We start from the raw sequence: 25,140 nt of genomic DNA on the forward strand, positions 1-25,140 counted from the left end.
GCCCGAGCACAGACCGACAGCCGGGAAACTGAAGGAATTATTATAAGGGCCCAAGCGACGACGAAGTCGTCCGAGGACCCTATTGAAATCGCGCTGTTTATTATTGTTATTATTATTATTATTATTATTATTAGGGCCCGAGCGACAAAGAAGTTTTCTGAGGACCCTATTGAAATCGCGCTGTTTATTATTATTAGGGCCCGAGTGACGACAAAGTTGTCTGAGAACCCTATTGAAATTGTGCTGTTTATTATTATTATTAGGGCACGAGCGACGATGAAGTCGTCCGCAGAGGACCCTATTGAAATCGCGCCGTTAATTATTATTATTATTATTATCATTCCTACATTTCGTGTCCCAATTTCGCTCCTTTCCCGGCCATTTTGTTTTGAATTTTTTCGTTACAGCGATTTCCACAACTTAAATTTGAATGAACTTGTCCTAAGGATTTCGTCCGATCGACTTCAAATTGGCTACAGATCATCCAGAGACCATGCTGATCAAAAGTTGTGCTCTGCATGTCTGTAGGTCAAAAAGCGTGGCTGCTAGGGCGTGACAAATTTTGGTGACGTTTCAGTTTCTCGCCATCGAATTTCGAACAGCTCTCACGCCCACATACTTGATCTCAGCAGCTTCAAACTTGCTGGACGTGATGATGGCTCCGCCCTGAATTCCCAAGTATGTTAATATCCCACCTTACTCATAGCGCCCCCCGGTGGTAACAGGAAGTGACCAGTTTTTACTTTAACATGTACTAATGCCACAAACTTGACCGCATCAACTTCATTCCACTTCTAATGCATGCAGAACAAGTTGGTAAAGCTACTTTAGGAACGCTGTGATGCTACATCTAATGGCGTCCGTGTGGCGGCGTGGCGACTATCGATCCCTCGCCACTACATACGTTTGGCATTTTGATGGCTTCAGTGACCTGATATCCTCATGAAAATTGATACACAGGTCAAGAATGGCAAGCTCTTACATCTGATAGGGGTGCCTCCCATAGGGGGGACAAAATGCCTCTTTATTCAAAAACCCCTCCCCTTAGGGTGTTTTTGGAGTTGGAACATGAAAATTGGTACACGTGTGTATGTTGTCCAGACGCACATAAAAGTCTCTGGCACAATGGTCTACTCCAAACAGGAAATCAGCCATTTTGATTTTGACTTGTCATTTTGGCGTGATTTCCACATGTTGTGTTTTAACGAACTGGTCCTAGGGATTTCATCCAATTGACTTCAAATTTCTTTCAGATCATCCAGAGACCATCCTGATGAAAAGTTATTAAAAGCTTTTCTCTATGTCTCTATGTCAGCTGGACGCAGCAGAAAGTTTGAGAAACGTTTACAGAGTGCTGTTGTAAATCATGGTTTACACATGTATTGTAAAAGGTTGCGGTAACAAGCCGAAGACGTGGAGCAGAGTGACGTATACGGACAGGATGAAACAATGAATATTTGTGCTGGACATCGATCCCAACACGCCTGTGGAAACGGTCCGGAAAATGTTTGTCTACGAGGACTACAGTGAAAGGATGGAGCGCAGAAGCTCAGGAATGGTTCAAACGCTTTTCTTGAAAGATACTGTCTTATCATCTGTCTGCATCACAAAACGAGCAGACGTGGTAAGTGATCGTTGTGTAATTGTGCTCAGCATCTTTCTGCTGTAACGTTAACGTTACCGGGCCCTATTAGCAGCTGGCCTCTTAAAAAAAATTTAATAAATAAACGCCAGCCTCTTTTATAAACTGGTGGTGTTTATGTGACATTTTTGGCATTTATAGAGCGTTAGACCCGGATTACACACGTCCACAGACACAGAGAAGCACATCCACACACACGTTAACACTTATCCAGGCACATGTGCAGTTGCGCACTCTCAGCTGATTGTAAACAGATAAGATGGCGACAAGATGCAAATTCAGTGTTAATTTAAAGCTAGAAGTTTTGAAATATTCCGAATAAATGTCGGGGGAAAATGCCGCAAGGCATATGACGCCTGGTTGAAAGATGAGGGCAACAAGATCTTCACAAAAGGAGGGAACATGAGAGCAGCTGACAAAAGCACCATTGTGAGCTGGGTCTGAGCAGCCTGGGCATCGACTTACCAGCGACAGAGAAGTCCGACTCCAGCTCCAGTAATTTCCTCTTTCGTTGGTGTCATGACTGCCAAGTAGTACCTGGACAACTGAGCCGTGGGGCTGAGGGAGGGTTCGCCCAGGGCGTAAAACTAGCCAGGACCGCCTCTGGCACTGATATTTTTACCGTAACCATCTTTATCTATGGAAGCCCATTTTTGCCAGTAATGGAAAAAAAATCGCCATTCCTAATCAAAATTGTGAGATAAAAAGTCACAACTATGAATGTAGCCTAGTTTTAAAATTAATTTGTCGCATGTTGTCTTGTAAGGTGTGTTTTTTTTTTCTTTCTTTTATTGAAAGCCTCCTTCAAATAGTAGCCTGCCCCTATTTGTAGCCTGGTCCCAAACTATTTTTTTGTTAATAGTAGCCCCGGCTACTATTTGAGGAAATACGGTATGTATGTAACATACAGTCACTGGCCACTTTGTGTACACCTGTGTAATCTAATGCAATCCAGTAGAACGACTATACCATGATTTTTTCCCCGAAGCTTATAAATTTTCGGTTATTGTTGACATAGTCTAGAAAGTGGTGATTCTACTTTGTTTATTATTGAGGTCATAGTGAATGGTGGTGGGGTACTGGGGTGGTCTCCTAATTTTGTCTAATTGAGGGGGACAAAATATTAGGAACACTTTTAAATATATTGCACTCCAGTACACCAACACCACCCACTACGACCTCAATAATAAAGTAGAATAATTACCTTTCTGACAAAAGCTGAAAATGTAAAAGCTTTGTAAACGTACAATGTGTGGCAGAGCTGTTGTATTGGATTGTATTAGATTGCACAGGTGTACCTAATAAAGTGGCCAGTAAGCCCCACATTTACACCACCAATCCATGCCTGCTCTGGGTCTCCCCGCAGCTCCTGGTTGCTCGGCAGCCTCAGCCCCTGAGACCATGCTGATCAACTGTTATTAAAAGCTTTTCTCTATGTCAAGGGGTGTGGCCACTATAACGCCACCCTTGCCACCAAATATGTTTGGCTTTTTGATGGCTTCAGCGACCTCATATCCTTACGAAATTGATACACAGGTCAAGAATGGCAAGCTCTTACATCTGATAGGGGTGTCGCCCATAGGGGGGACAAAATGCCTCTATAGCGCCCCCTTGAAATTTTCAAAAAACCCTCCCCATAGGGGTTTTCTTGGAGTCAGAAGATGAAACATCACACCACGTGAGGGTTAAAGGAATAGTTCACCCTAAAACAAAATTCAGTCATTATGGACTCACCCTCATGCTGATGAGTAATCCGGTGTAGTTTTTTCTTCCTCAAAGTGCACCTAGAGACCCCGGTGAGCCAGTCCTGCAGCGAAAATCCTTACAATGGGCGTCAATTGTGACCGACACGAAAAGGTCCATAAAACTACACAAAAACTTTGTAATATTCCTCCATACTGCTCATCCGCGACAATCCAAGTGTCCTGAAGTGGGAACATCCAGAGTTTACTCGCAACGACGTCATTTAGTATATTTTAATACCTTTTTTTTTTTTTTTACCTGTCTGCATTGGTCTTCGTAGCTTAGCGCCACAAAAGGGTGTAAGCTTCTTATGAAGATTTATGCATCGTTAATCTTGCAGTCAAGTATTTTATACCCATACTAGTGCGTGGTTGTGACCGTCACCCACCCTCCCTGGAGATTAGCCTATCAGCCTTTATTGGAGAAACTTCCTAATAAGAGCCAGAGAGGGCCGTGATACACCAAAGTGTGTCAAGGGGAAAGTAAGGAACAAGCAGGGGGGATTGAGGGGCAGGTGCTTAAGTCCTGAGTTATATAGCAACAGTGCATGCGGAGAAGAAGAAGGAAAAAACAAACAAACAAACAAACAAAAAAACAGAGGAGAAACAGGCAGTGTAGCTGATGCGGCCTTGAGGTGGTTGTGCTCCATACAGATTGTCAAAAATAAACATATACACGTCTACTATACTGTACTGAAAAACAAAAACAAAAGAGAAGTCTATACTGAACACCAAAAATGTGAGAGTCCTGGTGGAGGATGAAAGCCTGATTGTGGAGAAGAGTTGCCAGCGCAGCGTGGTAGGTTCGAGAAGCAAGTGGGCCCCTTTTAAGTGATCCCATCGGTTCTTTGCGATGCGTCACGGAGCTGAAGTATCGAACATGCATGCGTGTATTTGAACCCTCCCAGTGTGTTTATGAAAACCATCACCAGGGTCCAGGGCCAGCCCTGCGGGGGAAGGTGGGCGGTATGGCACCCCAAGACCGCAGGAGCGCCCAGACCCCACGCCCAGGGAGCCGCAGAGGCCGCAGGACACCACGCAGGCCCAAGGACCCGGGGCGGCAATGGCCAGCACCCCAGGGAGCCAGAGACACACCCCAGATGGGCGGGGCAGGAGGGCTGGCCCACCCATCGCCCGACGCCACAGCCGGTCAGGAGGCAGAACTCCGGCAGGAACCCACAGAGCCCCCAGGACGCCACCCGGCCCACCCGCCACAGGGCCACGGGACCCCCCTGACACCGGGAACCCAGTGACACCTACCATGATGTAAATGGGCTCCCTGGCTCCAACCCTCAGCCCAGGAGGGCCGGGCCCCACGAGCCATGCCATGCGTATCTACAGTGTGTCTAAACCCACCACCCCCCCTCTTACTATGATTCTCCGATCCCTGACGGAGAAACATTAACCCTACACCGTGAGTGTGAATGTGAGTGCCCATAAATGTGATGTGGTGCAATAAAATTGAGGGACATAGGAGACAAGTGGGGGCAAGGCTGATGGCTACAGCACACTGCTGTCCTGCAGCCCATGCGGCCTTAAGGCACCTGGAATCTGTTCCCATCTGTCCCCCAAGATGTAGGTGTGTGTGGTGCTTTAAAATTGGAGGACAGACAAGGATGGGCCGGGGGGCAGTATGGAGGGCTACAGGACACCACTGTCCCATAGCCTGCCCCATCATGAAGCCCCCAAGTCCATCAGTGGTCTGCACCTCGAAGAGTGAATGTATGTGGTGCGTTAAAACTGTGGAATGTGTGGTGGGTGAACTAAATGTGGTTTAGGAGGCCAGGCCAGTGTAGGCCCAGCCCGAAGGCTGGAGGGATGGATGAGAGGGGCTAGAAGGTGGTGCCAACCAGACCCCGGTGCCTCGAGGCCCCCAGCGCCCATGGACAACGGGCCAGGCGAGCCCCAAGGAAACCCAACAGGCCCCCCACCCAACCCCGTCCCCCAAGCAACTGCAGCGTCAGGCCCCCACAATGGTCCCGAACTGGGTCACACCACCTGCAGCAAACCGACCCCCAGCAGAAGGACGAGGTGGTGCACTAGGGTGCACGGACGACGAGCCCCACCCAGCCCCCCCCCGAACCCCGACGCGCAGGAGGACAGACCAACCCGCAACCCCGCCAGTACCCCCCCAGACCGCCCCAGACCCAAAGCCGGACTCCCAGCCCATCCGACCCGCCCCCCACCGCCGGCCGCACACCAACGGGCAGGCCCACACTGCGCAGCACCAGAACACCCCCCGCGGGCAGCACCCAGCCCCCACACCAGGCCCCTGAGGCAGGGAGAGAGGAGCAGGGAGGGACAGGGAGAGGGGAGAGGGAGGAGGGAGGGGGAAGGGTGGGAGAGGAGTGAAGGGGAGCCACCCCGCACCACCAGGGGCGGAAACAGCCCCCCAAGGGGGACCAGCCACGCCGCCCCAGGCCCAGGGAGCACGAGGAGACCCCGCCACCCCCAGGCATGCAGGGCAAGCAGTCCAGATGCACCCCAGGGGAAACCGCCCAGCCCCGCGATCCCCCACAGAGCCAGGGAGCAGGCCCGGATTCAAGGGGGAGAAGGTGCACCTAACACATGCTTAAGACCTTGAATTCTGATGAACCGCTGTGGTATATTGTGGTGAGAGAGATTAGGGGTTACATCATTAACACAAACACGTTACATATTACACAACAGTCTTTCTTGAGTTGTAATATTTATATGTACAGGTGGCATATGCTCGCAGGCTGAGTGGCACTATACAGACAGGTTTAGTGAGTGGATAAATGGTGACCATTTTTCTGTAAAGTATGTTAATTGGTTTCTGTGGCCAGCAGATATTTTCTCCAACGAAATATGTTCTGCAAGGAGATTCAGCCAGTGGCTGATGTTGAGGGTCTGTTTATCTTTCCAATTGACTAGGATTGTTTTCTTGGCGATGGCGAGAGCTACAAGAAGAGAATTGCAGTGGCTGTTTGGGAGGTCAATTGTCATAAGGTCACCAATTAAGCACAGGTTGGGAGATAATGGGATCCTGCAGTCCAAAATGGAGGAGAGTTTTTGAGTGACTGTTGACCAAAAGTGCTGGACAGGTGAACATAACCAGAATGCATCAAAGTAGGTGTCTGCAGTGTTCTGAGTACACTGAGTGCATATGTCAGATTGACTAAAGCCCATTCTATTCATCTTTTGTTGGGTGATGTGTGTTCTGTGGAGTACTTTAAATTGGATAAGTAGTGTGTCTTGTCATCTTGAATGTATTTTTGCATATCTGAGTCCAGAAGTCAGGGTCCGGTGATACACCCAGCTCCTTTTCCCATTTTAATATTGGTAAATGCATAGAACTGGTCTCTGACAGTAATTTATAAATCTTAGAAAGGTTCTTCTTATTTCTTGGAGAAACCTTTGTAATATGTTTGGCAAATTCTGGTGGCTGCAAAGTGTCCTGAGGCGCTGGAATTCTCCTCTTGATTGTTTTTATCAATTGTAAATACTGTAGAAAATTTCCATTTCTTATTTCAAAAGTTTGAAATAAGTTTGTGTATGTCATAAGTATATTGTCTTGGAAAAGGTGGTGGAGATGAGTTACTCCCTTCATCTCCCATGTGCTAAAATGGAGAGGTCTTTTGTTAATTTCAAAATCCGGGTTGTGCCAAATTGGAGAGAGCAAGCAAGGTTCTATCTGAGAGTTTGTGATTTCTAGTATTTTCCACCAGGCTGACAAGGTGGAAGCAATCATTGGGTTCTTAAAACAGTTATGGCGTCTGAGTGTAGTGGTGATAAACGGGAGGTCAGAGAGTTTTATATTGTTGCAGTCCGCCTGTTCTAGTTCGAGCCAGGAGTTGTAGTCTTCGTTAGGATGTAACCATTTGGATAGGTATTGTAGCTGGTTAGCTAAATAGTAATAATTAAAGTTAGGAGCGTCCAATCCCCCTTCCAGTATGTTTTTCTGAATGGTGCTTAGGCTAATTTTTGCTGTTTTGTTCTTTGAGTAGAATTTTATAATTGCAGAATCTAATGACAGGAACCATTTCGATGTGGGTGTGAATGGAATCATGGGAAAAAAATAGTTAATTTGGGGAAGAATTTTCATTTTAACTGTGGCTATTCGTCCCAGGAGGGAGATGGGAAGATCATTCCAGCGCTTCAGGTCACCACAGATCTTATCTAGCAGCGGGCTAAAGTTCAGGTGGACCAAGTCTGATAGTTTGGAAAAAATATTTATGCCAAGATATCTTATGTTGCCCACAGGGAGAGAAAATTTTTGGTCTGCAGGATTCCAAGAGTTCTCCGTTATTGGCAGTATTGTTGATTTGGACCAGTTGATGGAGTAGTCCGAAAGTTTAGAAAAATTTGTTATGAGATTAAATACTTCATGTAAAGATGATTTCGGTTCTTGTAGATAAAGTAAAATGTCGTTGGCATATAAATTAATTTTGTGCTCTGAGTTGGCGGAGTGGATACCTATGATCTTGCTGTGCCGACAGACTGCCATAGCCAATGGTTCGATGAATATTGCAAACAGTAGAGGTGAGAGTGGGCACTCTTGTCTTGTTCCTCTCTGCAAAGTGAAGCTTTGAGATGTGATCCCGTTGGTGGTGACTGTGGCCTTAGGGGAATTATATAAGGCTGATACCCACTGGATAAATGACTCTCCAAAGCCAAATCCACTCAGGGTGACAAATAGGAAGGACCAGTTGACCTTGTCAAAGGCTTTTTCTGCATCAAGTGAAACAATAATTGCTTTTGTGTTAACGCGTTGTACTTTACTTATCAGATTAAGAACTCTTCTGACGTTATTACTTGAGTGTCTGCCATTAATGAATCCCGTTTGATCATTATGAATTATTGATGCGATTATTTTCTCCAGCCTAGAAGCAAGTGCCTTTGAGATAATTTTGATATCACTGTTGATTAGTGATAGAGGACGGTAGCTAGAAGGAAGTATGGGGTCTTTGTCTGGCTTTAGTAATAATTTGATTGCTGCTGTATTCATGTGAGGTCTTATACCTCCGTTCTTTTTGATCTCTGTCACTGTCCTGACGAAAAGTGGTGCTAATATTGTCCAGAAATGTTTTATAAATTCGGCAGGAAAGCCGTCTGGACCTGGAGCCTTACCTGTTGGCATTTTGTCTAATGCGCTCTGTAGGTCATTAATAGTCAGGGGAGCGTCTAAGATATTTCTGTATTCCGTGGATAATTGAGGTAAATTTAGGTTATCGAGAAAAGCCTGAATATCTTCTGGGTTTGGATTATTTACTGTTGAATATAAGTTATGGTAGAAAGAATAGAAAATCTGATTAATCTCCTGGGGAAATTGTGTGTAATTTCCGGACGGCCCCTGGATTGTTGGTATCAGAGATTTTTCTTTATTGCGTTGGAGCTGATTAGCCAAAAATTTTGTTACTGTGTTCGAAGTTATTATATCTTAGTTGCTGTATGATAAATTCAGTTTTCTTTGATAGAATATTGTCCAGTTGCGATTTTGTACACTGTAATTGGGTCCATGCATCACTTGGATTGTTTGCACATTCCTGTGTTAGTTTAATTTTTTTCTCAGTGTTTTTTTCTGCTTGCAATTCTTGTTTCTTCTTGTAGGAGGAGTATGATATAATTTTTCCTCTGATTACTGCCTTCCCAGTTTCCCATATTAAAGATGGAGATAAATTTGGAGAGTCATTGTCTTCACGAAAGTTTGCCCACTCTCGTCTCACCATTTTGTCAAAGTTTGGGTCTTTAAGTAAAGAGATATTAAAGCGCCATGTTGGGGACCGTTTATGGGTGGTTTCTATTTGCAGATTGAGTGATATTGGTGCATGGTCGCTGATAATGATCGGGTGTAATTTTGTGGTAATTATTTGTGAGATGGAGTTATTTAAGAGAAAAAAGTCAATTCTTGAAAATGAGCGATGCACAGAAGAGAAGAAAGTATATTCCCTCTTCGATGGGTATTTGAGTCTCCAGCCATCGCCAAGCCCAAAATCATCCATATATTCCTGTATTACCTTAGCCGATTGCCATTGTTTTGTGTGTACTGAGTTACTAGATCGGTCTAATGAAGCATTTAGGACTGTGTTAAAGTCTCCTCCAATTATAGTTGTCGAGCTGTCTGATAGTAGATAGATAGGTTAGATAGTAGAGAGAAGACTGTGTGAAAGAAGGCTGGATCATCATTATTAGGGGCATACAGATTAACGATTGTATATAATTTGTTAAAGATTGTTGCCTGAATAATGATGTAGCGGCTTTCTGGGTCGTTACCGTGCTGTTTAAAGTAAATGGTAGTCTCTTGTGGACCATGATAGAGACACCTCTTTGTCTGCTGTTATAGCAGGATGAAAAAATTTGATTAAAATTTGGATCTTTAAGAGATTTTTCTTCTGACTTTAGCAAGTGGGTTTCTTGTAGGAGAAAAATATCTGTTTTCAATTTTGTGACAAAGTCCATCACTTTAATTTTTTTCGCCTGTGAGCGGATGCCATGTACATTCCAGGAAACCAAGTTTAGGTGTGACATTGACAAAGTGGGGGTTTTACCATACTGTGTGTGGATATGGAGAATAATCTGTGTGTGTTTCTATGTGAGTTTCTATCTGCGTGGATTTTGCATGAGTAGATGTAATTGTTAAGTGTATGTCTTACAGTCAACCGATGTGTCATGGTGAAGCACCGTAGAATTATGGAGCAGAGCGTTAGAATATATATATATATAGAATATATATATATATATATATATATATATATATATATACATGGAGGAGGGGAAAAAAAGATAAGGAAAGGGAGAATACTGGGTGGGGTATGTGAACTGTACGTTCACACCCTGTGAGATTTTTTTTTTTTTTCCTTTTTTCCTTTTCACTAATTCAGTGTTGTGTTCATTATATATCCATATATATCCATATATCCACATGTACATACATATATATCTACTTATACACATAAATACATACATATATACCAGGGTGGCACGATTAATTGCATTGCAATCGCAGGAATGCTTAATTATCTGTTGCAGGAGAAATGTGTCAGAATACCATTTTGAAAGAAATATATATATATATATATATATATATATATATATATATATATTTATTTTTTCAAGAATAGTGCAGCCCCAATATATATATACATGCATGCAAACATCTTTTGGTCTTTTTTTAAATTTTTTTTTATTCCTTTTATGATACAATTAAGCTATGGTCCTACTTTGTTTTACGGTTTTAGGGGCACTTATCTCACTTAGAAGAGCCATGGGGTGGTGGTTGAGTGCCAGAACAGCTGCCCATCTATGTATAATTTGTCGACCACAAGAGAGGTCCTATTTCCCCTCTGCCTGTGCTCTTTTAGAATGGGATATAACACTTTCCGCCTCTCGTTGATTTCCCTGGGGAACTGATCGTTCATACCGAACAAAGTGCCTTTTAGCTCTCGTCCTTTACTCTTAACAAGCATTTTCTGCTGATAATGTTCGAATTTGGCGATGATCGGACGAGGACGCTGACCTCCTCGGGGTCCGAGCCTGTGGACGCGGTGAAAGGTGATGTTGTTGACAGTCTCCGTCGGGATCTTGAGGGCCGTCACCATGAACTTTTTTACCTGGACTTCTGGGTTGTCTGGTGTGCTCTCCGGGATGCCAGAAATGATTAAATTGTCTCTCATGCGTCTGGACTGCACGTCGAGGACAGTTTCCTTCAGGAGTTTATTTTCCTTTTTGAGGAGATCTACATCTGAAGTGACCGTCGCTAAGGTGGAGCGGAGTTCAGCGTTGTTTTGCTGCAGGTCGCTAATTTGCTGGTAAGTGAACTCCAAGCTTACCTTCAGGTCTTTTATCTCCTGGTGGAGCATACCGAGCACTTCTAGTTTCTTGTTGATGGATTCCAAGACTCTAAATTCGGAGGATAATAAGTCTTGTGTATCGGTAGCGGAGTCGGTCTTCTTCCTCTTATTGGGGTTGTCGGCAGGACCCTCCATGACGCACTCATAGTAGTAGTGATCGATAAACTCTTCTAGGTCCTCCACTCTGGCTGATGGTGCAGGCTGGAGTTGTCACCCGTTAGATAATTATATTTGTTTGGCTAGTTTGTTGATATCTAATCTAGCAGCTAGGCGCCGCCATGTTGAATCTCAAAATCTCACAGTGGTCTTGCGGTCTCACGTTGCCATCCGGTCTCCTGTTCCTATATTTTAATACCATAAACAGTGGCTATGCTCTGTTTGCCCGGAGGCGCGCTCGCGCGTGCTCGCCCGTGCTCGCCCGTGCACGCCGTTCACTCTCTGGCCCGCTTGAACTACGGAAGCCGCGCCAGACAAGATCAATGATAACTCGCGATAGATACACCGGTATTTACATCCTGCTGTAAGCCACGAGAGCACAGAACGAAGTTAGTTTCTCCCCGAGCTGGATGAAAAACAACATTATTGGTTATTTTCTTTGTCACTCAAAGGTTTACTCTTTTTTCAATAGCGCCGGGAAGTTAAAATAAAAAGATGGTTCGAGTGTGTTCCTTTCCTGGATGCTTCAATCAGGAGATCCATGTGTTCAGGTGATCCGTGACTTTCCACAGGCTACCAGTTCAGGACCCTGAAAGACTACAGCTATGGCTGATTGCTCTTTGTCGTGATATCAACACCGTCAACGTCCATGCACTCCGGGTCTGTAGTGAACACTTTTCACCAGAGGATTTCAAATCTTCAAAAGGAAGAGCTTTGTTGAAGACTACAGCTGTGCCAACCTTGTCACAACTAAGGACAGAGGTATGTACTTTACAGACTTTTTATATAACTTATATGTTGGTATATTTATATACCTTTTTCACAAACGTGGTAACGTTACAGGGTGTTTGATGTTACTTGACTAAAAACTATGCATTTCCACATCATTTTGGACTATTATCACGAGTTTTCTCCTTGTTTCTGACACAGTTGAATATGCATTTTCACATAAGTTTGGACTATTATCACAAGTTTTTTTTAGTTCTGTTCATTTTGCTTTGGGACTGTGAAAGAACACCTGGGGGTTGCACATAAGTGTTATAATACTTGGGGAAAGATAACATCACTGTTTAATTCAGCTACAAAGACATTACCACACACATGGTCTTCACATTTATAGAACTACCCAGGGTAGTTATATCAGAATCACACATTCACTTATAAAATTATAACATAATTAGTGTCAGAAATAATAACCTCATATAATGCCTGTTTCCAGGACAGTTCACTCCATCCTGCTCCATCAGAGACCATGGCAGCTGACACTGAGGCTAATTTTGCTGGTGCGCTACACTCCGCACCAGTGAAGACAAAACCATCCAGTGATCGACCTGAGCACCCACATGCGAGAATGCAGCTGGTCCTAACAAGTCCTGAAATCATAAAAGAATGGACAAGTGCATCCACATCTGGAATTTACCATGCCTTCCCCCCGACATGGTCATCTCAAACTGTTAGTACCCACACAGGAATACTGAGACGTGGTTGTGAATTGACACATTTTCACATATAATTTTAATGTAATTTTATTAGCCTAAGTTTATGTTACCATTCATAACATTACTTTTCTGTGTACTCAGATTTTATATTGGTAAGAGAAATTATATCCAAATATTGTATGAACATATTGATTTGCTGCCATGGCCAATCTAGTAGTCACAGTATTAGCAAGTAAGTGGCTGAAAGCAACTAAATATAATTTGTATGTTATTCTAATAGTCATTTTGTTCATTGTAGGATATACAAGCACAGCCTGCAGAGGAAGGTTTTGAGGAAAGTTTGTCAGCATGGCCTCAATTGTTGTCCCTCCGGACCCCAAAGACACCAGTTTTGCCATTCCAAGTTCAACATCAACCTCAACTCCAACCTCTGAGGAAAACGAAGACTTGGTGACCTGGAATGAAAAGAAATGGCTGGTCAACGAGTCCAAATTATTGCAGCTTTTCAGGACTTGCCATCAGTGTGGAGGGGGAATCAAAGAAATAATGGTTAGCACGTGTGGGAGCCTCATCAGAATATCCTGGGACTGTTTAAATGGACATAGTGGTCAGTGGAGTTCCTGTCCAGATGTTAGAGGGATGCCAGAGAACAACCTCCTTATGGCAGCATCCACTATCTTCACTGGTGCCACATATACAACAATTGCTGATTGGGCTGGCCTACTCAATCTCCAGATACCCAAAAAAACAACATATTAGCATATACAATCGTCATACCTAATCACGGTCATCAACATTATATACAATGAGCAGCACAAGGCCATTATGGAACAGCTACTGCAGACACAGTATGTTCTTAAAAAGTGCATGTGTCTGGAGATGGTCGATCAGACAGGTAAATATATTATTTGTACTGATTTACAAATAATAGACTAATGATTATATAAGGTTATAGAGATAATAATTGATGTAATATTGGATTTGATAAATACTTTATTCTTTACTCTTTACAGCCTGGGCTTCTCTGCAAAATACAATACATACAGCTTCATGGAGGACACAACGAAAGAGATCATCCTCCATATTTTATGTTAACACAATACGAGAACAATTATTGGGCATGTAGGTGTAATATGTGCAACATATTACTCGAACAGTGTTTCCATCTGACTATGACATGCACTGTACATCACAGATGTATGTCACTTATTGGACGTGTGAATATTCTGTTTTGTGGTATAGGTGACAGAGGCATCCAGCTCTGCAGCCATGGAGTCAGTGGGCTTCAGGAGAGGTCCTGATTACCTTCTTGAGCAAGGTGTTGAGGTGGAGGTGGTAACCACAGACCGATCACCATCAATTCGAAAAATCATGCGCGAAGACTACCCAGACATACATCACGAGTTCGACATCTGGCATGTTGTCAAGGGTAAGTCAACGGTAGACAAATTATAACTTTTTAAAATGACAAAATGTAAAAGAATGACTACCTGCATTACCATATTAATAAAATAATATAAAATATGTAATCAATTTTTGGCTGTTTTTTGCTAGGGCTAATGAAGAAACTTCTGTCAGCGTCCAACAGAAAGGACAACCGAGACCTCCAACCGTGGATAAAATCCATCTGTAACCACTTGTGGTACGCTTGTTCTACTTGTGGAGGTGACCCAGATGTGAGTAACAGTACATTCTTTACATTTTGGGATTAGTGCGTTAAAAAATCAAAATAATTATAATAATAATTACAAGGATACAGCCCACTTACTGTATTTGCTTGTGAATTTATTTTTCCTATATTTTGTTATTTTTATTTTATTCTTAGGATCTGATAAAAAAGTGGAAAGCACTACTTCATCACATTTGTGGTGTGCACCGCTAGGAGGAAGGTAGACAGGAGAAGAAATGCGTGCATGATGACCTCAGTGCAGAGCAACAGAGGCGAAAGAGGTGGATTCTGAAAGACTCTCCTGCCTTCAGAACGCTGACTAGTATTGCCCTGGACAAAGGACTAACGAAGGACCTGAGGCAGATGGCCCTCTTCAAACACACAGGTTTGAAATATGAAAAGAGAAGCCCTATTCCAATTAAAAAAAGAAATAATTATGATGAATTCATGATTATAAATATTTAGGGAGCATGTCAATATTATGTTTTCTCAGGAAAGCTTGAAGTGTTCTATGCATCACTGCTGAAGTATTCAGAGAAGAGACTCCACTTCCACTACTCCACAATGAAAGCGCGCAGCCAGCTTGCCATTATGGACCACAACGAAAATGTTCAGCGTGAACAGGCCTCCACCACCACAGGTAATATACCTGCAAAAACGTAGCTACTTTTCCCACAAAAAACATACGAGGCAAGACTCTACATTATGTGGATAATATTTTTTTGTGACAAATCTTTACAAATCTAGTGGACTTTTGTTAATTGCTCACTGTCATATAGCCTATTGATTCATGTCCTGTTACTGACTTCTACTGGCAAAAACAACACATTACGTGTGACCTTTGATGGGAGGCACACCTGTTTTATGTGAGCCTGAACAAATCAGCCCCGCTGCACTTTGACGTCAGTCTGCATTATTAATATAGTAATTTGTGCTTTAAATTCTAGTATTACAAAATTGAAGAGACATTACCCATAATTATGTGGATATAATGTCTTTGTTAAATATTTTTAAAATCTATGGTTGATAATATGTACATATTGTATCATTACCATTTTCTATGTGTCCAATTATTTTGTTTTGTTTTTCAGGAAAATCAAAATTTAATGTGGTTTACCCAAAACAAACCAAAGAGTGGGTAGCCAAAAAGATCTATGTGCCAACGACACAAACATTCCGGCAAACTCTTGTGGTGCAAGTTCTGCGGAGACGCCTGGACCCCAACATCAAGTTCAAAGATCCACAGTCACATGTTTCTATTCCACCACTACCAAAAAACATAGCACAAAAACCTAAACCTCCAAAAGAGGAAGCCATACTAAAACATGCTTCACGATTTAGCAGTTAGTATGAGGGCTGCACAATCGGTTACTGCATCAACATGTGAAATGTCAAGTCAGATAAACACAAACATGCTATGTTTATTTATGCCTTTTTTATTTTTGTAAATATTTATCTTGCGTGTGTTTTTTGTTCTTTTCCAAATCAGGTGATGTTGGTCTAAAATTCTTTTAATAAATAAAGTTTGTTTGTTTTTAACTAAAACTCATAAGCTCCTCATTTTCCATTACTAAGCCACCAGAAAAATCTTTCTGATGGCATATAATTTCACCTTATTTCAGAGTTCCTGGATACACAGACTCTGATCAGTGGTGAACTACATCAGTTTATGAAACGACCAAAGCAGACCCTACTAGTCAGCTACCGTACTGAAAATGAGGCCCTTATATCTGTACATAAATAAAACACTGCATTTATCAGTTGGTGGCATGTCTGTATTTCAGTTTGTGCCAGTCAATCTCCAGTCAAAGGAGCAGCTTTACCATCACAATCCATAAAGAAATTCTTACCAACTATCTAGTCATATGCAAGATGCGTGCTTATGTTTATGAGCCAAATATTGACCTATTTATGGTACTTATTTTTTGTATTTTTCCTAATGTGTAACACATGCAATATGGTCTCCCTTGGAGTGAGTATTAAATGCAACTTAGTTTTGTAGTTGGTTACTGTTTTTTTCTTGTACAAACCACACAATACTCCAAAAAATGTTAACAATTACAGCCTATATAACCATTTTCAAATATTTTCCATTTTACACATTTTCTTTATTAATTATCGATATAGTTTCTAGTAAAAATATAGATGTGCAGCAGCATAGTTTCCATGCGTGTTATAATTATTCATAATGAGGTAGTATTTTATTTTGATGTATTGGAAAAAGTCCCAGATGATGTACTATGAGGTAATATAAAAATGAGTCAGTGAGAATGTGTTTAGATTGATTTATTGATCGTTTGATTATCTTCAGATCAGTTCAAAAGCCTCTTCTGCCTCCTTGAATCCAGTATAAACTCCATTGGGGGAAGGGTAGCTCTCACGGATGCTTGCAACAACACAGGCTGGTAACACTTTTCTATTGTCACCTTTCAGGACCCACTCCAATACCACCCGGTATGCTACCAACCTGCACTGACTGTGGAAAAAGGGAAAAAAAAATAGTTTAGCACTGAGCACAGCACAAAATACATCAATATTGAAAATCAAGTAGCATCAAAACAAAAGACATATTACGCATACTGTACAATGTAACTTACTCAACTGAGAGCGTGCCGTTTGGTCCTGCGGGTCTTGGCCTTTATTTCCAGTTGATTTTAGGCACATGGAAAAACATCTGGAGAACCCCACGGGTCAGTAATGGCAGATAATCTGGGTTTTCGGTGATACATTGTCTTTGGCCAGTGCTCTCAGTCTCATCAGTGGAGATACTGAGATCCTCCAGCGGTGGCATCAACAAATCCCAGTCTGTACAGCAAAGACTCTCCTCTTTGGTTGGCATAGCGTGACATTTTCGACATTTACACCACCATGTTTTTCCGATGCCCTAGGTCTGTAGTCTCTGGTCGAGCCGCGGCTGCTTCCTCCATCTCGCTGAGTTCCTCATCTGTGTACTCCGGTGCAAAGAGAAAGGGCTCAGCAAAGAACTCATGCTCTTCTTCGACATTGAAGTCCTCGGACATTTTTCTTTTTCTTTTCAAAGTTTATAATCACTAGTGAAGGCAGATCCCTCTTGTGTTTGTGTGTTGCTCACAGTAGGAGAAACTTCGTTCCGTGCTCTCGTGGCTTACAGCAGGATGTAAATACCGGTGTATCTATCGCGAGTTCTCATTGATCTTGTCTGATGCGGCTTCTGTAGTTCAAGCGGGCCAGAGAGTGAACGGCGTGCATGGGCGAGCATGTGCGAGCGCGCCTCCGGGCAAACAGAGCATAGCCACTGTTTATGGTATTAAAATATACTAAATGACGTCGTTGCGAGTAAACTCTGGATGTTCCCACTTCAGGACACTTGGATTGTCGCGGATGAGCAGTATGGAGGAATATTACAAAGTTTTTGTGTAGTTTTATGGACCTTTTCGTGTCGGTCACAATTGACGCCCATTGTAAGGATTTTCGCTGCAGGACTGGCTCACCGGGGCCTCTAGGTGCACTTTGAGGAAGAAAAAACTACACCGGATTACTCATCAGCATGAGGGTGAGTCCATAATGACTGAATTTTGTTTTAGGGTGAACTATTCCTTTAACTTACTCTGAGTTTTCACATAACCGCTTCAGTGATGCGTGCTGCTGGCCCCCGCAGTGGCGCGGGAGAGCGAGGGCCCGATCACAGCTGCTTGCAGCTTTAATTTGTATTTGTTGTTGATATTTTGCTTTGTCTGCCTGTTTTGTTTTGTTTTGGTGTTGCTTGACATGATGTGCTGTTAAAATGGTAGGTGTAGCTGTAGCTTCAGCCTACACCTTTTTCAGATTGCAGAAGTGTCTTAAATTATGTTGTAAATTCAATCTAGGGGTGGGAGATTATCCACTCAGTGGGAGAGCTTGGAGTGTCTCTATGTCTTTGCTCCCTATGTACCATAGTACAACTAAAAACAAGGTTGACACATCCATATTTTCACAGACATGGATGTAAACTGTATGAGAATCTTGACTTAACTCAAAATAGAGATACTAAGTCAAAATAATGACTTGCTAAGTCAAAATAATGAGATACTAAGTCAAAATTATGAGATACTAAATCAAAATAATGAGATACTAAGTCAAAATTATGACTTACTAACTCAAAATAATGACTTACTAAGTCAAAATAATGAGATACTAAGTCGAAATAATGATTTACTAAGTCAAAATAATGAGATACCAAGTCCAATAATGAGGTGAATGAGTACAGTTTCAGCCTTCAACAATCCATACTCTTCATCTCTGTCACGATGGATAACATCATTGAGGGATACTAACTCAAAACAGTGAGGTAATAACTCATTTACATCGGATATGCCACACATGATGTGACGTATGGGGTATGTTTGGCTAATTAAGTAGTCTACAAATTACAAAATGTAGTAAAATACTGTTGATTTTAAGTGTTTTGTTTGGCTAAGACATAAAGTTAATTATATAACATTTAGTTCCGACCGAGTAATTTGACTGCACGAGAAGCATTCCGTGAGTGCTGATATAGACTATAACATCACTGGGACTTGTAACAGTAAAATCACTCTGCTCACAGGTGTTAAAAATATAAACACAACTGTTAATTAACCAACTGTCACACTCGCGACAGTGACACAAACTGACACTAGCGTTACACCAAGAAGATGGATATTTTCCCCAAAATTACATTTGAATTAAATTATGAGTGGTCGTTAGGAGAGCCAGGAGTCTTCTGTGCAGACCTCCATGCAGGGGTGTCGTTTCAGCAAAAGCTAAGGTATGGCAATATGACATGACATCACAGAGCTACTGATGATGGAGTTTCAAAAATATGAACTTATATAAAACTTCACTTTGGTCTTTGACCTGTCAGAAGTACATACTATGCTATTGAAAAGTGTTTCAAAGGACATGAAGCTGTTTCTCACATTCATAATACCTCATGTCTGCATGTAATGCACGACTTGGTGAGAGCAGTGAAAACATCAGACCTATTTCGGTGCATATTTCAGCACCACGGACAGCGAGCGGATGTTTAATTATCATTATTTAACTTCACAGAAAATAAAGAAAATAAATTAATTACAAGCTCATTTCTAGAAGATAACCAAGGGGTCCGGTGTATGAAACACAGTAAAATAAAGTCCAATTTGGTACAATACTGTATAGGCGAATTTATTGGAGTATCTCCAGAGACCGAAAATACAAGCTTAACATGCCGACATGAAGAAAAAAAACCCACATACAATCAGACAGGTACTTCAAGACATCATTTAGACAGGCTGTCTACAGCAGCAGAGCAAAATGCTTTTACAACACACAGATACCGTATTTTTCCAAATAGTAGCCCGGGCGTTTATTTCACAAAATCAATTTTGACCCCAGGTGTTTAAAAGAACCAGGGGCTATTTGCTCAAGGCTTTTTTTTTTCTTTTTTTTTTTTTTGCACCGACCTGCACCAGGCCGTTATTTGGTTACAGTTCCTGTCCAGTATGTTTTTTAGTGCAAAAATACTGTATAATGTAGGAGTGAGTTCATGTGCAAAAATCTCTAAACATTTAGAGTGGGTCATTTTTTTTCATGTACACGGGTTTCACCGCTGGGTGGTGCTATTACATTATACTATTAAAGCCCCAGTTATCCGAATACCAACCGAACGGGCCATTTAACCAACAGTTACAGGCCGCCACACCGAAATATCAGCATCCCGATGGTCCGCCATCCCGAATTCTGGTCCCTGAGTCCTGACAGTAAGCTATGGCGAGTCTGTAGAAGCTGTATTCCCCCATGCATGTCAGTGATTTTCACCGGGGATGCACATGAGTAATTCAGGCTGACATTACCTGTTTTTCAGCGAACTCTTCTGGTAATTTTGTTAAAAGGCATGGCATATAGGTCCACAGTAACTTATTATTATTATTATTGGGTCTTATAAGAGTAAGCTACAATGAGTACCGGGCCATCAAATCACAGCATCCGCGGTGAGAGGACACGGAATTGTGTGCGCTTTTACGCACGCGGGTCAAGGCGATCACGGATATTTGATGTGGGAAAGATGTAGCCAGATGTATTACCTGTTTTAGATACGTGGCTGTCTGTCCGTCCGTCCGAGTCATGTGCATCACTTCACCACCAACCCGTGCGTAAAAGCGCAAACAGTCCCTCAAGGAGGGACAGCCATGAGGCAATGAATGAGGAAATAATCGCCCGGGTGTTTAATCGGACCGGCGTTTAATACGCAAAATGGGGTCAAACCCCCGGCAGCTATTTGTCACCGGACGACTATTTGGAAATATATGGTAACTCACATAACTAATAACTCGCGGAGGAGTGGCGAACAATTTGATTCAATAACACTTGTATTCACTAACACTCGTATTCACTGATGAGCATATTATTGACCTATTTAAGTGCAACTTAAACTAACTGTTGTATAATTAACTTTATGTCTTAGCCAAACAGAACACTTAAAATCAACAGTATTTTACTACATTTTGTAATTTGTAGACTACTTAAGTAGCCAAACGTACCCCATACGTCACATCAAAGTGTAGTGTGTGGCATATCCGATGTACATGAGTTATGACCTCACTGTTTTGAGTTAGTATCCCTCAATGATGTTATCCATCGTGACTGAGAGATGAAGAGTATGGATTGTGGAAGGCTGTAACTGTACTCATTCACCTCATTATTGGACTTGGTATCTCATTATTTTGACTTAGCAAGTCATTATTTTGACTTAGTATCTCATAATTTTGACTTAGTATCTCATTGTTTTGACTTAGTAAGTCTTTTTTTTTTTGACTTAGTATCTCATTATTTTGGCTTAGTATCTCATAATTTTGACTTAGTATCTCATTATTTTGACTTAGCAAGTCATTATTTTGACTTAGTATCTCATTATTTTGAGTTAATAGATCTTATTTTTTTCCATCAGGTGGCGGAAATGGGCTTCCATAGCAGAGAAGAGACACTGTGTCAGCTTTACAGTTTTCTTTTGTGGTGGAACACACCAAGAGATCACCACCACACTCCACAAGTGTGCTGCCATGCATTGGCTGCCAATGCGAGAGGTTTTCTGCCATAGCCACAGAAAACAAAGTTGGGCTAGAGGTGAAACCCTGCAGCATTCTGGTCCAGGTGCCACATTTACCATTGAAAGTGAAAGCAAACCAAAACTGTGAGTCAGGGTGAACAGAAATGCTAAAATATGCATTTACCAAATCAGTGCCAGTAAACCAACAGGAGTCTGCTGGCACCTGTGAAAGCAGTTTTGCAACATTTGGGACAATGGGGGCTGGGTGTTGCAAAGCCTGATTTATTACCCTGAGGTCCTGGACTGGTCTCCAGTCCCCATTGTTTCTTTACAGGTAGGATGAGGGTGTTACATGGTGAATTAGGACATTCCACAATGGCATCTGATTTATGAGTGACTGAATAACAAGAGCAATGCTTTCAATAGCCTCTGGGCGAAGTGGATAATGTCTTTTACATGGTCTAACAGTTGATTTTGGCTGAACAATAACAGAGTTGTCCCCTGTATATTCCCAAAATCAAACTTGCTTCCGCCACACAAGTTATCAGGCATTGTTGATATTATTGCCTCCCCTTCATCAGTCAATAACATAAATGTAATTGCGTTAGTGTGTGTGTGTGTAGCACCTCAACTTGTGGCCATCAGTGTTGCTGTATGTTTCTTGGTGTACACTGCATCATACAACCTGTCCATCATTGTGGTGAAATCCTTTGATCCAACTGCTGGGCTGGTGGACCTGTTGGCAGGTTGAATGTTGGCCCATCGGAGCTTGAAACATCTGGGACAAACAGCCTTTAGTTTAGTTTAGTTTAGTTTACTTTTATTTGCACATAATGTTAAAATAAAACTGTATAAAATTTACAAGATTAAAAAGGAACTGTGCCGGAGAGGTTAGAAGCCACTAAAGGCTTATCAAAGGACCTCCCCTCAATTAAATCATACAATAAGGATAAGAAATAAACAAAACAAAACAACAAAAAACAAAAAGGGGGAAGGAAAGCGGAAGGACAAGAAGGAGGAGGAATGAGGGAAAAAAATCAAGACAAAACAAGAGCAAATAAAATGAACAAAGTCAATATAAGATTACATGTTTGATAATGCACAAACAACTAAGAAATAATAAGACCAAAAACAAGGACAATCCAAACAAGGAAAAAAAAAAAAATCCACATTAAAGTTGATTAATTAAATTTTCATTGATTTTTGAAGATTGCCAGTGAAGATGATGCTTTAAGAGATGGTGATAGGTTGTTTCAGAGAGATGGTCCTCCATAACTCAGTGAGACTTGAGCAAGGGAAGTCCGACAAAAAGGACGATTAATGTATTTGGACTGTCTAGTGGAGTATGAGTGAATATCAGAGGAAAAAATGAAAAATTTTGAAAAACACTTGGTAAGTCATGAGTTAAATGTATGAACTTATACATAAATACACAAATCTGGTATTTGTTTACATCATAGATAGATAAAAGTTTGTATCTTCTGAATAAAGAAGCTGAAGGGTAACAACTATTAACAAGACCAATCATTCTCAGAAATCTTTTTTGGACTAATAAAATCTTATTAAGATAGGTAGAACCTGTAGCGCCCCAAACAGAATTACAATACATAATATAAGGAAAGATTAAACTGTAGTACAAGGTTAAATGACAAGAATGATTGGTTAGTGAACCAACTTTGCTCAAGATACCAATTGATTTAAGTCTTTTTGCATACATGATCTGTATGGAGTTTCCATGTTAACTTACTCATAAACAATGACTCCTAGGAATTTAATATGAGGAACATGAGTTATTTCCTTGTTGTCTAAGATAATTTGGGCATTTTCTTTTGAGTATTTTTTGTTTTTAGTGCAAAAGAGCACAAAATTAGATTTAATTATATTAAGAGAGAGTTTGTTTATACAAAACCAATTTGAAATAGATGACAATTCCTCATTAGCTTCTCGAAACAGAGTATCAACATTTTTATGTGATGCAACCAGGCACGTGTCATCAGCAAATAAAAGAGGTAAAAGAAAATTGCAAACCATTGGCAAATCATTGATATAAATCAAGAACAAGAGAGGTCCAAGGATAAAGCCTTGGGGAAAACCACAAAGTATCTTCGCTCTATGTGAAGAATGCCCATTAAATGAAACATACTGTTCTCTGTCCTTTAAATAATTAAGCAGCCATTTTCAATACCTTGAAAACCATATTTAAGTATTTTTTTAATAAGTATATTGTGATTGACTGTGTCAAAGCCCTTTGACAAGTCCAAAAACATAGCAAGAGAATTTTTTTTGATCTAAAGCAGTGGAAATATTATGAACAAGTTGTGAAACAGCCATTTCTGTTGACATTTTTTTTTCTAAAACCACAGTGGTGACTGTATAATATGTTATTCTCATCCATGTGTATTTTTACTCTTGAATAAACCAATTTCTCAGGAATTTTGGAAAAAACTGGTAAAATGGATATAGGACGATAATTTGTGTATACACTAGCATCACTAGATTTGAATAGCGGTATAATTTTGGCTAATTTAAGATCACTTGGAACAACTCCTGTCCTGATGGATAAAGTTAAAATATGTATTAGAGGCTGAATAATGGAAGTAACTATACTCTTAACAAGACTGGCTTGTGTTTCATCATGTCCTGTAGAGGATTCTTTCAATTCGATTCAATTCAATCTCCTGTGGAGTAGGAGGGTCGAACATGCTTAAACTAGGATATTGATTATTGAAGTTCTCAAAAAGATGACCATCCGTATCCTCAATTTTGTTGGCTAATGAAGGACCAATATTAAGAAAGAAATCATTGAAACCATGTGCAATATCTGAAGGAGTAGAGATTTTTTTTTCTCACCATCGGATAAAACAGATGGAATAGATGTGGAGGCCTTCTTCTTATTCAACAATTCATTGATGAGTTTCCATGTTGATTTGATATCATTACGTGATTGTTCAAATTTAATTGAGAAGTAGGATTTTTTTGCAATGTGCATCAATTTAATGAAATGGTTCTTGTATTTTTTGTAGAATTCAATGTTAAAAAGGGTGGGGCTAACAATATATTTTTTATATAGTCTTTTTCATAATGTAGGATTTCTTTAAACCTGGAGTAATCCAGGGTTTACAAATTTTAGACTTATATTATCTATTGATTTGAACAAAAGGAAAGCATTTATCAAATATAGAACTAAATACGTCCATGAAGGTACTATAAGCACATTCTGCACTATGTTCATTCAATACATCTTCCCATGAAACTTTATCTATTGAGGCTTTAAACAAGTTCTCATTTCTCTCATCTCTCATTTCTCTACGACAATATGTTTTCTCTTCTAGGTTTTTTTTTTTAGGTTTATTTGAATTATTAATTAGAAAAAAACTGAAAAATTGGAAAATGATCTGAAATATCAGTAAATAATAATCCAGAATTGAATACATGTTCAAAGTAATTTGTAAATATATTGTCAATTAAAGCTGTAGAGGAAAACGTTATTCTACTAGGTTTAAAGATGAGGGGATATAAGTAACATGCATGAAGAAAATCTGAAGAATTGGATTCATTTTTTAGAAGATGGATATTAAAGTTACCAAGGAGAATGCATACCTTACCCTTGCTACTTATCAGCTCAACAGTGGAGGACAATGCATCATTGAATGAACC

The 25,140-nt window shown here is 41.0% G+C and overlaps 2 protein-coding genes and 1 long non-coding RNA gene across 3 annotated transcripts in view; all 3 read left to right on the top strand.

Annotated features, from left to right (window-relative positions):
- LOC117251027 (dihydropyridine-sensitive L-type skeletal muscle calcium channel subunit alpha-1-like) overlaps positions 1 to 25,140 on the top strand; it is a 590,852-nt gene that overhangs the window by 424,846 nt on the left and 140,866 nt on the right. The gene's annotated exons all lie outside the window — the stretch shown is intronic.
- On the top strand, positions 11,675 to 13,616 carry LOC144464642 (uncharacterized). Its single transcript, XM_078172287.1, has 3 exons — positions 11,675 to 11,715; positions 11,924 to 12,113; positions 13,130 to 13,616. The coding sequence occupies exons 1-3, from the start codon at positions 11,675 to 11,677 to the stop codon at positions 13,547 to 13,549; spliced, it is 651 nt and encodes a 216-aa protein (XP_078028413.1). The 3' UTR covers positions 13,550 to 13,616.
- LOC144464647 (uncharacterized) lies at positions 14,037 to 14,838 on the top strand. Its single transcript, XR_013492314.1, has 3 exons — positions 14,037 to 14,219; positions 14,345 to 14,466; positions 14,616 to 14,838. It is a non-coding gene; the product is annotated as an uncharacterized LOC144464647 (long non-coding RNA).

This window comes from Epinephelus lanceolatus, chromosome 1 (genome assembly GCF_041903045.1).
Source record: "Epinephelus lanceolatus isolate andai-2023 chromosome 1, ASM4190304v1, whole genome shotgun sequence".
Taxonomy (NCBI): Eukaryota; Metazoa; Chordata; class Actinopteri; order Perciformes; family Serranidae; genus Epinephelus; species Epinephelus lanceolatus.

Excerpts from the sequence above, each read along its gene's own strand:
- LOC144464642 (XM_078172287.1), top strand. The coding sequence starts at position 11,675 with ATGATAACTCGCGATAGATACACCGGTATTTACATCCTGCT. Across the intron at positions 11,716-11,923 it reads ACCGGTATTTACATCCTGCT|GCTACCAGTTCAGGACCCTG; the intron begins GTAAGCCACGAG and ends GACTTTCCACAG. Across the intron at positions 12,114-13,129 it reads TGTCACAACTAAGGACAGAG|TTTGTCAGCATGGCCTCAAT; the intron begins GTATGTACTTTA and ends TTTTGAGGAAAG.